General features: G+C 41.2%; 1 protein-coding gene across 3 annotated transcripts in view; it reads left to right on the top strand.

Annotated features, from left to right (window-relative positions):
• The window catches only part of EXTL3 (exostosin like glycosyltransferase 3), a 171,224-nt gene that overhangs the window by 119,795 nt on the left and 37,438 nt on the right, over positions 1-13,991 (top strand). For all 3 annotated transcript variants that reach the window (XM_045286613.1, XM_045286612.1, XM_004707627.3), the window contains exons 2-3: positions 7,126-7,206; positions 9,362-11,992. In XM_045286613.1, coding sequence (XP_045142548.1) covers positions 9,845-11,992 — 2,148 coding nt within the window. In that variant the 5' untranslated portion in view covers positions 7,126-7,206; positions 9,362-9,844. The remainder of the gene's footprint in view (positions 1-7,125; positions 7,207-9,361; positions 11,993-13,991) is intronic.

Below are 13,991 nucleotides of genomic sequence, written 5' to 3'. Positions count from 1 at the left end.
TCACACAGGCTGATATGTTGTTCCATGTGGGCTTTGTTGCTTCTGAGCTAGATGGCCGCTTGTTTACCTTCAAGCTTTTAAGACCCCAGACGCTGTATCTTTTGATAGCTGGTCACCATCAGCTTTAGAAGATTTAATTCTTATAAAGAAACTACAGAAATAGAGGAAAGATGGGGAAAAGTGAATAGGGGAGAGAATTTCAATAGAGAAATGAAATCTCTTTTAAAAAGGGGAACTAGTAGAGATTCTAAGCCCAAAACTAATCCCACTACCATTAAGTCTTGGAAAAATAACATAGTCCCATCAGGCTCGGCTTTTCACCATTATAAATAAGTAAATGAAAATAAATTACGAAGGGAATAACTACGTCACTGCCAGAAAGTACCAAGGTTAGGAAATAGGCTGCTGTAGCTGGAAATTGGAGTGCAGTTATCTGCCACTTTTTGTAAGTTGACTTTATGCCACTCTACTCTTACCAAAGATCTACATTAGTCCCTGTTTTCTAAAACTGAAAGAAATTGTAAGAGGATTTTTTGATCTTCTGGAAAAGGGAAATGTGTGACACGAGGCTTGAGCATTTATCTTGAATTGAAACAATCTTTGAAGAGTCAGCATGCTCCCTGAGCAGCTGAGCTCCTGTCCCTGGAGCCACACGTGACATCTCAGCATCACACTGTGAGAGTGTTGACTTGAGTCTGTGAACACTATATAGTAGGGTGTTTTTGGATATGATTTAGTAGATTATTTTGTGGACTGAAAATTGGAAAAAAAAATTCCTATGTAAATTAATGGTTAATTGTTTATATTAATTTAGACTTTTTGCTGTGAAAGTCAATAAAGGAATGCTGTACTTTTAGGTGATGGAGGAAATTTGTATCAAAGAAGTCACCACATAAAGGATGAGAAAGAGTCAACTAGAGAAAAGTGCAGGAAGAGCATTTCAGATCAAAAGAACAGTAATTACAAAGGCTGAGAGGCAGGAAATAGTTGGTGTAGTTAAAGAACCAAAAGGAGGTCAGTGTGTAGCTAAGTTTGCATGAGCAAGGGAACAATAGGGGCACATGAGATTAGAGAGCTTATTAGGAGTTAGTTATGAAGGGCCTGCACGACGATGGGAATCCAATGACTTTTTTTTTACTCTTTATTGTGAATTGGGTGAAGGTTCACAGAGTGTTTCATCAGGTTTATATTCAACGATTCTTAGCTATTTTGTTTCTTTGATTGCAGGCCTTTCAATGTAATATCATCTATTCATTAATCTTTCATTGATCCCACCTCCTTTCCTAACCCTTCTGAACATTGCCCCCTGGTAAATGCTCCCGTCATCCCAAATGGTTAATTCTTTTGAGGTGTTATTAATAGCACACGTAGTGTTATCTGTCCCCATATAGACCTGTGTACTGTTTTGCTGAAAACTGAACCACAAGTGAGTTCAGTTCCTGAAGAGTAACCAAGTTCTAGTCTCCGTGGTTGCACCAGATTCTATTCAACCAGCTAGCCTGTACCCTTTCGTGATGTTGAGTTCCACGTTTTTCTCCCCCTGCCCCGACATGCTCCAGCACATCCATGCATAGCTTTGCAGCAAAGGGAAATGATGCTCTTTGGTGCCCTCGAGTTGCTTCTGACTTGTTGCCATCCTGTGTACAACAGAATGATGAATACCTGGTTTGGGGCCATTTTCACAATTATTGCTATTTCAATGTATTGTTGCTTGTCTAATTACACATCTACTCATAGACCACTATTATTCCAGTATTCATACAACAGTATTTAGTTTCCGTAACTCTTGCCCTCTTCTCATTGTCCTCCTTTGCCACCATCATTCTTTGCCAGCCTCCCTCTTACTGTGGAGGGTGCTCTCCTTCATCACAGTCGTGAAATCTCCTTGACCTGCTCTTCCTGTGGAAGTTCTTGAGCTGCACTATTCCGTGTGTTTACTTTGTGATTGTTTCCATTATTAATTAGTCTCAGCTTATTTTTAGTCTTGGACTGGGCGGACTTCTGGTTGGGATCATCGTGATGTTAATCTCAGATTGTCGTTTACGAATGTTGGCTTGCTGTCTAAAGAACTGCCTTAATCTTTCTTACAAGGTTGGTCTGGTTTTTATGAATTCCTTAAATTTCATTTCTCTGGCAAAGCCCTAACTTTGCCAGTGTATTTACAGTTTTAATGAGTGTATGATTCTTGATTGGCAGTTGTTTTCTTTCAGTTTTATATATGCCATCCCACAGCCTTCTTGTCTGCAGGGTAGTTTTTGCAAGAAACCAAAGCTTATCTTATTGGTTCTCCTTTGTAGATAACTTTTCCTGTTTTCCAGAATTGCTCTTGGAATTTTTACCTTTCCCTTGGTTTTGGAAAGTTTGCTTATGTTGTTATATCTTGGTGATTTTCTTTTGGGTTTTATCCTCTTGGGAGTTTGTTCAGCTTCTTGAATGCGGATCTTCTTGTTGCATGATGTTAATGACGTTTTCTTCTAACAACTCTTCAACAGTTTTCTGTGCACTTGTTTCTCTTCCTTTTCTGTAATTACACTCACATGTAATATATTCTTCTTATGCCCCACAGGCTAATTTTTTAGCCTTTCTTTGAATTTTGATTTTTGTTTGTTTAATGTTCTGTTAGCAGTGTTTCTGAAAGTTGGTGTTACTGCCCTCTCAGGGATGCTGGAACAATCCAGGAAGGCTACAAAACTAGATACTTATACTTTATCCTGGATTATGGGCTATAGTACAAAGATTTTTAATTGCCAGGAGGTGCTAAGTAATTTTTTTTTTTTTATGAAAAGGAAGCAGTAGGCAAATAAATTTGGGGACTTACGCTTTCAACTCACTCCCATTGAATTGATGCTGACTCATAGTGACCCTGTAGGACAGAATAGAACTTCTCTTGTGTGTTTCTGAGGCTATAAACCTTTATAGGAGGCGCAAGCCGCATCCTGCTGTGGAATGGCTCCTGGTTTTGAATCCTGGTTTTGAACTGTCGACCTTGTGGTTAGCAGCCCAATGTGTAACCACCACAATGTGCTCTAGCAGATTAATTTGAAAAAAATTTATATTCAAGCTCACTAGTTCAGCCTTTTATTTATTAAATTTAACTCTTGTCCTTTTAATGTGTTATATAGTTCTGAAATTTGAGCATTAATCTTTTGGATTTTTGAATTCTATGGTTTCAAATGTTCTTCATTTATTGTAGGGTGTGTTTTTTTTTTTAGGTCAAACCAGCATACATTTATTGAACACCTACTTACTATGTGTCAGGCACAGTTCTAGTACAGTTCCTGCTTTTCACACAACCCTCCCTACCCCCATTTTATTGGAGCTAATACAGATACCATATTGCTCTATAGTTCAGTAGTGCTAAGCAGTATTGTACAATTGCTACCCCAGTCAGTTTCAAAATATTCTCTTCCTCTTGAACTCCTTGACATCAGCTCCCTTTTACTGCCCCCCCAGCCTGTACCCCCTCCCCAAATCCTTATTCTACTTGCTGTCTCTATAGGTTCATCGATCCTAGATTTTATGTACTGAAAAACTTGTAGCAAAAATGCAAGAGAGTCACCCCCAATGACAAAATACAACTGAGATAAACTCCAATATGAATAACAACAACAACAACAACAACAACAAACCACTGAAAATGTTAAAAGCCAGATCAGGCCCAACATGCATCAGAGTGGGAATCACCTGACAAGGTTGGCTGGTTAGTTCAAGTCAGGTTTCTCATTCTGATCTCCTGTAGTCATCTCTCCAGTGCACTCTGTTTGGTAGCCAGTTTCTTCCCTTCCCTCTAATATGGTTAGAGGGAAATCACTGGAGGCTTATTTTCTAGGTAGCTCTCACAAATGTATCTTGGGCTCCTACTGTCATCCATAGCCTTCTGCAAACCAGAATCTCACACTTCAGGCTCTGATACTATTCATTCCTTCAATTTAAGATTATATGATTTATAATCCTTCGCTCAGTGATGTTGGTGTGCTTCTTCCATTTGGTCTTAGTTGACATCTCACTTAGATGAGTTAGTTTTTTCTTGTAGTGTTTCTTATAGAAAGTTTTTCTAAAGTTTTTTCTGTGTTTGCCTTGATTTTGCTTGCAGCATTTCTGATCTTGCTCTCAATCTGTTGAAAGAACCTAACTACCATTCATTTGTGTTACTTGGCAAATAGGGTTACTGTCATTCTTCAAAAGGTCTTTTGATTCTCTAGTTACTTGTCTGAACCCCCTTGTCTGGTTTCTTTGTCTGAATTGAAATTGTTGTCTCTGAGACATTGTCTCGGTGAATATATGTTGGTGTGTGCACATGCATTCACTACCTATCTCCTGATGAATGTGATAAAAAGTGTGCCTTCTCTGTTTGCTGTTTGTGTAGCACAGTTGAGGGTGGGTTTGGTTGATGCTGTCTGTGTTAGTCTGGGTAGACTAGAGAAACAAATCCATGGACACACATGTGTATAAGAAAGATATTTATATACAAGAGCAATTGAACATTGAGAAAACATCCCAGCCCAGTCCAGATCAAGTCCATAAGTCTGATATTAGCCCATATTTCCGATATCAATCTATAAAGATCTCCTCAGACTCATGAAACACATGCAGTGACGCCAAATGCAGAAGATCACAGGCCAATGGGTGGGAAGTCTTTGGATCCAGTGTCATTAGAAACATCTCAGCGATGGCAGGGGTCTCTCTGTGGCTTCTGTGGCTTCCGAGGTCTGCTTGCATCCATGTGGCTTGCTTTCTGCAATGTCTCCCAGGGTGTAGCAGATAGAGGTGTCTTCTGCCTCCAAGGAGGAAGTACCAGATTTCCCAGAATTCTCAGGAGAAGGCCATGCCCACACAGAAGTCTCATTGGCTATCCCCAGATGGAGAGCCTAGACTCCACCCCTACACTCTTAATCCTTAAATTGACACCAGATTAGGTGACTACCACACTGTCTGCTGTCTATTGTTTATCAGGTGATACAGGAGTGCAGAGTGACCCTCCACCAGAATGTGGGACTGCAGGAGGTGTGAGTGGGACAGCATGCATTCTGTGGGTACACAAGTCGTCTGTGGGTGGGACAAGAAAATTTTAGAGAGAAAAAAAGGAAAAACAAGCAATAATATTTAAAAAGAACGAAAGAACAAGCCAGAGAGAGCAGATAGATAAAAGTAAGAGAAGAAAAAAAATTAACTAGAAAGGAAAAGGAAAATAAAATAATACAAAAGATAAAAGAAAAAATATAATTAGCAATACTAGACAAACTAAGAAAGAAGAAGGGAAAGAAATAGAAGAAAGGCAAAAGGAAACAAGATAAATGGGACAGCGGGGTGAGGGGGTAGAGAAAAAAAACAAGAAAAATTGTGGAGGTCAGAGCACCATGTTCTGCTCGTCTGATGAGTTAGAGTTCACCCAGTTTCAGTTCATCTGTTGCATCCTAGACCTGATCAACCTTAGGTAGACCAGGGACTGTGCAGGGTGGTAGCTCTTGGCCACTGGTGGGTGAGGATGAGGGCTGGCCGTGCTCCTGGCAGCAGGATGGTATTGAGGACAGGGGAGGGTGTTCCACCTTTCTCATTGGCAGCCACTGGTGTGTCATCAGGCTGTTGTCTTCATAGAATTCTGCTTGCAAAAGTGCAAGATGGTCGAGCAGTGTTAAGCTAGCCAACAGTTCTCCCTGTGTCACCTTTTGCTACATTTGTTTAACTCCTCCTAGTTGGTAATCAGCCACTTCTGTGTCCTTTCTTTTGAAGCTTAGGGTTCCAGGATTAATCATCTGTTTCATTTGATTTCTCTTGTCTTTGTGTAGATGGTCTGTGTAGTGTGTCTTCCTACTTCTTCCTGAACCCTCCCCCCTTGCCCCCCACAATAGTTTTTAGTGAGAGGAGGGAGAGACAAGGTCAGTGCATGATTCTGTTTACTGTGTGGAGACTGCACTGTTTAAAAGCAACCTAAACTTGCTGAGTTGGTTTGAACTCATAGTGAGCCTATAGGACAGAGTAGAACTGCCTCCTGGAATTTTCTAGGCTGTAATGTTTATGGAAGCAGTGCCACATCTTTTTCATGTGGAACAACTGGTTGGGTTTGAACTGCCAGCCTTTTAGTTAGCTGCTGTGTGTTTAGCCCCTGTGCTATTAAGGCTCCCAGAACGAGCTATAGGGGCAAGAACAGAAGTAGCTAAGCAAGCTAGGCATGAAATGTTGTGGCAGATGACTGAGCATTAACATGTGTATATTCTAATTGTAGTAAAACTCTCTAGAGATTATTCCTTATCAGTGTTTCACAGAGATTTAGTTCTAGATCTTAGTACCTTCATTGGCATTGTTTTTCCAGAGATCGGCTTAAGAAAATGAGTTGGTTTTTGTTTTCTTTTTCTCCTTTTCTGCTTGAAATAATTTGGCTGTTCAGGAAGGAAAGATCATACTACTGGACATAAATGGCACTTTTGCCTTATTCCAGTAAAATGAGAACATTTAATTGGAATAAATTATTTTTTAAACTCATTTTTTTAACTGAATCGGTCTTCATTAGAATATTTGTTTCTGTTCATTTATAAGTTGGTGGCACTAGCAATCTTAAATTAAATATAGCTAGTCTCTAACATAACTGAAAAATAATTGTTCATATTCTGTGATTTTTTTTTTAGTTTTTAACATGAAAAATTTCAACATACTAAAGCAGAGAGCATAGTACAATAATCCCTCCATGTACACCTATCACTCACTGTCAACAACAGCTAACTTTGTTTCATCTACATCTCTGAATATGTTTATTTTGAAGAAAATGTCATCCATAAAATTTCTGTATGTAACTAAAAGGTAAAGATGTTCCTACGTTTTAGTGTTTTGTTTTATAAATAGATAACCATCTATTGGCTTGTCTCCCAGAGTCCTAATTTATGTTTTTGTCCCAGTGTTTATTATGTATTCAGATCTTTTCACTTAAAAGAATGCCTCTGTTTGGATGATAAAGTAGGAGTTCACCTTGTATACAGAAAGGAATCTGTTTCTTAGTGAATGGCAAATAAAACTTTTAATGGTCCCTTCAGGATTGAGTATTCTTATTTTCTTTCTTTCTTTTTTTTTTAACCCCCTCACTGGATTGAGTATTTTTCTAATAGTATGCTACTTTCCTATATCCTTTTCTAGCAGGAGAGTGCTTTCTGGAACTCATCATTTCAAGAGCTGTGTAGTGCTACCCCGTCAGAGAGAAAGGATCCAGAACATACGGTAAGGAAGGACTGGCGCAGGGTTGCTTGGATTGCACCATCACCTTTGGAGTTCACTTCTTTCTTTCTGTGTCACAATTTTATAATAGCTAAGTTCCGAGAATATTCTTTTGGGGAAAAAACAGACTTGTGTATTTAAATAAGAAAGATAATGCTAATGCTTTAGAAATATTGTTCGACATTTTTTTTTTGGATATCCAATCATCTGTTATCTAAGTGTACTAAAAAAATAATTGCCATAGAGCCCGTTTTTGACTCTTAGAGACGCTATGGGGCAGCCTAGAACAGCCCCTTTGTGTTTCTGTGGCGATAAATCTTGACAGGAGAAGAAAGCTTGACCTTTTTCCCATGGAACGGTGGCTGACTTTGTCAATAGCAGCCCAACTCATAATCCACTCCTCTACCAGGGCTCCCTTTTCAGGTGTAGATTGTTTAACTTTCAGCTTTTCCCAGGTAAATATTCAAAGACACTCCACACCCACTGGCATTGAGTTGATTCTGACTCGTAGGGACCCTCTAGGGACTTCCTCTGTGGGCCTCTTACCTTAATGGGAGTAGAAAGATGTTGGTTGACCTTGCACCAGGTAACCCACTACTTTACCAAGTATCCAAGGTAAATATTACTTTATGTTTTTTTGTTTTGCTAGGGCTTAGTCAAGAGGAGCCCTGTGGCATGGTGATTTTGTGTTGGGCTGCGACCTACAAGGTCCACAATTCTAAATCACCAACTACTCTTTGGGAGATAAATGGACTTTAAATTCCCATAAAGATTTATCGCCTCAGAAACTCACAGGGGTAGTTAGTTCTACCCTGTTGTAAAATGGTCCCTATGAGTTGACATTGATTAGATAGCGGTGAGGTGTTTTTTTTTAAATCACTTGTTGTACTTAATCAGACCTTTTATTAACCTTGTTTTCAACGCTTTATTTTTACTTAAAGGGAAACAATCTAGCAAGTTTTAAGTACATCTTTAGCAAAGGTAGAAACTGGAAAGAGTTATTGGCTGCCTGTGAAGTATTGTTTACTTTGTTCTGCCTTCTAGAGGCCCATTATTTGCTCCTTGTTTATATCTCATCTTTTATACGGTTAAAGATTATTGTACACTCTTTCTTTCTGTTATCCTTAGACATGTTAAGTGTATGCTGAATGCTTTTTGAAAGAAATGAATGATAGAACTTGGGAGTATTCTTTGGCACAGGTAATTAAGACTTCAATTCTAGCTCTACTGAGTTTGAGGTCAAAACAAGTATGAACCTTCTGTAGGCTACGATTAGTTTCATAAGGAAATTTGAGAAGGCTGTTTTGGGGAAAGATGAGTGGAAAGGCTGTTAGAGGCTGCAAGTGTTTTTGTAGCTGCACAGTGCATCATTGTCTTTATCTTGATGCATTTATCTTGGCCTCCAGTTTAGAAGATTAGGGAACTGAGGCACAAGGTCTGATAGCAATTCTTGCTCCCAGATGTAAGAAATAATGTTTCTAGGTATAGGATTCTGGCTGAAAGAAGAAATACACGATGTTGGCTAATGAGATATATGAAGAGGTTTGCCTTAAGTATTTGTTTAAGTATCTGCTTAGAGTAGAACAACCCTCTAAAAACTGTCTCTTTCGCTTTCAACTTGATCAGCACCGAAGCTACATGTGCTGCTGGATAAAATCTCAAGTGTTCTCTTCAAACAACTCCTTTCAACTCTTAGTTTAGCAAATTGAATTTATCAGAGTCCTAGGTTTTTTGTTTTTAATAGTTCTTAAGACTTACATGTTAGGAATGAATGTAACTACTGAGATTGGAGAAGAAGGCGTTTCTCTAAAGATGATACCCAGAGTCAATATTAACAAATTATTATAGACCTCTCTGTCCTCTGGTGAGTTTGATCATCATTTTATAGAGCTTTAATGCTCCTTTAGATCCAGTTAAATAAGAGGAGTATGTGTATGTTTGTAAAAAATGAAGTTGTTTTTGTACACCTACCCCTACCTATCGTTTATTAACCATAGGTAAAATACCTCTGTTAGACAAAATCCACATTGGACTTAAAATGCTCTGGGACATGGATACAGTCGTTTCATCTTATGGAATTTACAGATGTAGAAATGTACTGGAGGGTTTGTTGAGTATAATCTCTTCAAGACTGATAACGGTTCTCTCTCTTTTGCAGGCCTGGTCGGTGATAATGACTGCGATTAAGAGGCTGACATTACTACTGTCCTAACAAACCACGTTGTAACCGTGAATATTAACTATGCATCTTTGTTGGCCTGCAAAACCAAGGAAGCAGAGCAATGGCAGTTGAAAAAGACACTCTGATTCCAAGGTGTTTTTCTTGGGTTTGTTCCTCAGAGACCTCCTCTTTTCCTTCTCGACAACAATGTGGTACCTTTGACTTTTTTATCAAGATTAAGGACATGTTCTTTGCTCACCAACCAGAGCTAAAAATCTGCTGGAACAGAGTCAGAGACCATTTCAATTACAGCTGAGAAAAATGAAATTTCCATTCTATATGGTGCCTTGTACAGTGAGAATATTGACTCTTAAGGAAACTTTGAATGAGTGAACAGAGGTTGCAATTTGTCCATTAGAAACTCATGGTTATGGCGAGTGATCCAACGTGACCAGAGGGGGCACAACCACACAGGAACTCATGACGGGCTATACCATGTTACGGAATGGGGGCGTGGGGAACGGAGGTCAGACTTGTATGTTACGCTTGTCCAATCGCATCCGACTTACATGGCTCAGTTTTACACTCGTCATCATCCTGGTGTTCTTTCCCCTCATTGCTCATTATTACCTCACCACTCTGGATGAGGCCGATGAGGCAGGCAAGCGGATTTTTGGCCCCCGGGCTGGTAATGAGCTGTGCGAGGTGAAGCACGTGCTGGATCTCTGCCGCATCCGGGAGTCTGTAAGTGAAGAGCTCTTACAGCTGGAGGCCAAGCGGCAGGAGCTGAACAGCGAAATCACCAAACTGAATCTGAAGATTGAGGCCTGTAAGAAGAGTATTGAGAATGCCAAGCAGGACTTGCTCCAGCTCAAGAATGTCATTAGCCAGACTGAGCATTCTTACAAAGAGCTGATGGCCCAAAACCAGCCCAAACTCTCTCTGCCCATCCGGTTGCTCCCAGAGAAGGATGATGCTGGCCTTCCCCCTCCAAAGGTCATCCGGGGTTGTCGGCTTCACAACTGTTTTGATTATTCGCGTTGCCCTCTCACCTCTGGTTTTCCAGTCTATGTTTATGACAGTGACCAGTTTGCCCTCGGCAACTACTTGGATCCCTTGGTCAAGCAGTCCTTTCAGGCTACAGTACGAGCCAACATTTATGTTACAGAAAATGCCGACATCGCCTGCCTCTATGTGATATTAGTGGGAGAAATGCAGGAACCAGTAGTAATGCGACCCGTTGAGCTTGAGAAACAGTTGTCTTCTCTCCCCCACTGGCGGACGGATGGACACAACCACGTCATCATCAATCTGTCACGGAAGTCGGATACTCAGAATTTACTCTATAATGTCAGCACAGGCCGGGCCATGGTGGCCCAGTCCACTTTCTACGCTGCCCAGTACAGACCTGGCTTTGACTTGGTAGTATCGCCACTAGTCCATGCCATGTCAGAGCCTAACTTTATGGAAATCCCACCACAGGTGCCAGTTAAGCGGAAATATCTCTTCACCTTCCAAGGTGAGAAGATTGAGTCATTACGATCCAGCCTTCAGGAAGCGCGCTCCTTTGAAGAAGAAATGGAGGGTGACCCCCCAGCTGACTATGATGATCGTATCATCGCCACTCTAAAGGCAGTGCAGGACAGCAAGCTCGATCAGGTCCTGGTAGAATTCATCTGCAAAAACCAGCCAAAGCCCAGTCTGCCTACCGAGTGGGCCCTGTGTGGGGAGCGAGAGGACCGCCTAGAGTTACTGAAGCTTTCCACCTTTGCGCTCATCATCACTCCTGGGGATCCTCACTTGGTTATTTCATCTGGGTGTGCGACACGGCTCTTTGAAGCCCTGGAAGTTGGAGCTGTCCCAGTTGTGTTGGGGGAGCAAGTGCAGCTTCCTTACCAGGACATGCTGCAGTGGAACGAAGCAGCCCTGGTGGTACCCAAGCCACGGGTGACCGAGGTTCATTTCCTCCTGCGAAGCCTCTCGGATAGCGATCTGCTGGCCATGAGGCGGCAAGGCCGCTTTCTCTGGGAGACTTACTTCTCAACTGCTGACAGTATTTTTAATACCGTGCTGGCTATGATTAGGACTCGCATACAGATCCCAGCTGCACCCATCCGGGAAGAGGCAGCAGCTGAGATCCCCCATCGTTCAGGCAAGGCGGCTGGAACTGACCCCAACATGGCTGACAATGGGGACCTGGACTTGGGGCCAGTAGAAACAGAGCCCCCGTATGCCTCACCCAAATACCTCCGCAATTTCACATTGACTGTCACCGATTTCTACCGCAGCTGGAACTCGGCTCCAGGGCCTTTCCATCTTTTCCCCCACACACCCTTTGACCCTGTGTTGCCCTCGGAGGCCAAATTTTTGGGCTCAGGTACTGGATTCCGGCCTATTGGTGGTGGAGCCGGGGGTTCTGGCAAGGAGTTTCAGGCTGCGCTTGGAGGCAACGTTCCACGAGAGCAGTTCACTGTAGTGATGTTGACTTATGAGCGGGAGGAAGTGCTTATGAACTCTTTAGAGAGATTGAATGGCCTCCCTTACCTGAACAAGGTGGTGGTGGTGTGGAATTCTCCCAAGCTACCCTCGGAGGACCTTCTGTGGCCCGACATTGGCGTCCCTATCATGGTAATAGAAAAATGAGCAGTTTATTTTACTGCATGAAGTAATAATTCACTCTTAGTCCCCTTTCCATCTTTCTGAAGTGACTTTATACTAACAGGAGAGGCAAAAAAGAATATGTGCTTTTTTTTCCATAAACATTTTGAAGTCCGTATCTGTGTTTGTGTGCACCTGTGTACGTACATGTACAAATGGGCTTCAGACATTTGTGAAAAATTCCCTTAGTGTTTAATCATTCCTCGAACTTTTTGAAGCCCTGTCATGTCCACACACATGAGGGTAAGTCACAAGGCATTGCTACGAGGCTTTCAGTTCAGACATGTGTTCCTTTCATTCTCCTGACAGCTCTGCAAACAGTACTTGGCTACAGACTATTTCTTTCAGTAATTTAAGGGCTTCAGAAAGTTTATTTTAAAAATTCCACTAACTTTTCATTTCCGTTTTCCCACAAACATCCTGAAGCGCCTTCATACACTTGTTAGTGTGCTTTTTAAAAAGTCCACTGAAAGCTCTGGCTTCCACGGGGATCTGCTAGGCCCATTTAATTTAAGGCAGAAAAGTCAACTCACAAGGTTTTGACAATCGCCATTAAGACTGCACAGGGACAATCTTCATATATTTCTTGATGGATACAGGGCAATTATGAGGACTTATTAGGAAGAAGTTGAGAGAAGGTGAGAGAAAGGCCAGGAAAGTTGTGCCAAGGAATTTTTTTTTTTTTGGTCATGAGTGCATGTGCTTGTTCTTCGAGGGTAGGAAGGACTGTCTAAGGAGAATTTCATTGAGAAACCTCACCCCACACCCAACAGCCCCGATTCTTCCCCTTTAGACTTGTTCACAAAACTTGGAAGACTTTTAAAAGGAACATGAATCGAGTGTCTTGATGTCACAGAAGTGCCGTTTGACCTGGTATAAATCGAATAGTACAGAATTTTTCAGGGAAAGCCTAGCGAAATGGAAACAGTTCCTTCAGAAGTGCATAGACCCAGATGGAGGATGCATCAAGAATATATGACTGCACATTTTGATATTTTTGATTAGTAAAGATTTCTATGATTTTGTAACAATACTTTTGACTTTCCCCTAGTGTGTGTGTATGTGTATACACATCTATCTAAGGGGGCTTCAAAAAATTTGTGGAAAAATTGCTTCTTAATTTTCTGTAAATTTTTGAAGCCTCCTTGTGTGTTTGTTTGAACTTGTCCAGATAGATACCTTTGCCTCTAAAAATTTCAGTTTTGTTTCTTATGTTTCTTGCTAGTTTTAACTTTCAGAAAGCCTTCCACAGCTATAATATGTGTTGGACCCATGACGTTTACTAATTCCTTTAGTTATCCTGTAGATGTTTTCAATGTCTTAGCAAGATGTTGATGATAAAACTATGATTTATGAAGCACTTTTTAGCCAGGAAAAATAATAAACATTATAAATGACTACGTCTTCATTTTACATATGTGAATAGGCTTAGGTTAATTAATTTGCCCAACATTAAGGTCAGCATTGGCAGTGGTGGATTTTCGTATGTCTCATTCTAGAAGCGGCAGTTTTAATATCCCCTAAGGATCCCTGGTGGCGCAGTGAATGGTAAGGTGGCTTCAGAACCACCCTCTGCCCTGCAGGAGAAAGACGATGCCTTCTACTCCTGTCGGGAGTCACAGTCTCGGAGGCCCACAGGGGCAGTTCGACCCTGCCCCATGTGGTTGTTAGGAGTTGAAGTAGTAGACTCAGTGGGTTTTTTTGTTAAGGGATTTACAACGACGACGTGTCATTTCCCAGCCAACAGACTTATTTTGGAAGAATGGAATGAGAGTTTAACATGTGGAAGTTGGAAATCCTTAACCACCTCTTCTAGAATCTTGAGTCTCCTGTGCTGGTTAGGATGCTGTATTTTATACTAAGAATAATAACCAAGTATACATGATAAAACAGTTCCTAGCACTTTATCTACTTGCTGAATGTAATTTGGCAGCTTGAAGGAGATCCATTACCCCTTCTTTCCTGAGAG

This window comes from Echinops telfairi, unplaced genomic scaffold, assembly GCF_000313985.2.
Source record: "Echinops telfairi isolate 266 unplaced genomic scaffold, ASM31398v2 ScPeMD7_9;HRSCAF=40, whole genome shotgun sequence".
In the NCBI taxonomy this organism is placed as follows: Eukaryota; Metazoa; Chordata; class Mammalia; order Afrosoricida; family Tenrecidae; genus Echinops; species Echinops telfairi.
Note: the sequence above shows the minus strand (reverse complement) of the source record. Positions and strands in the feature narration are given on the sequence as shown.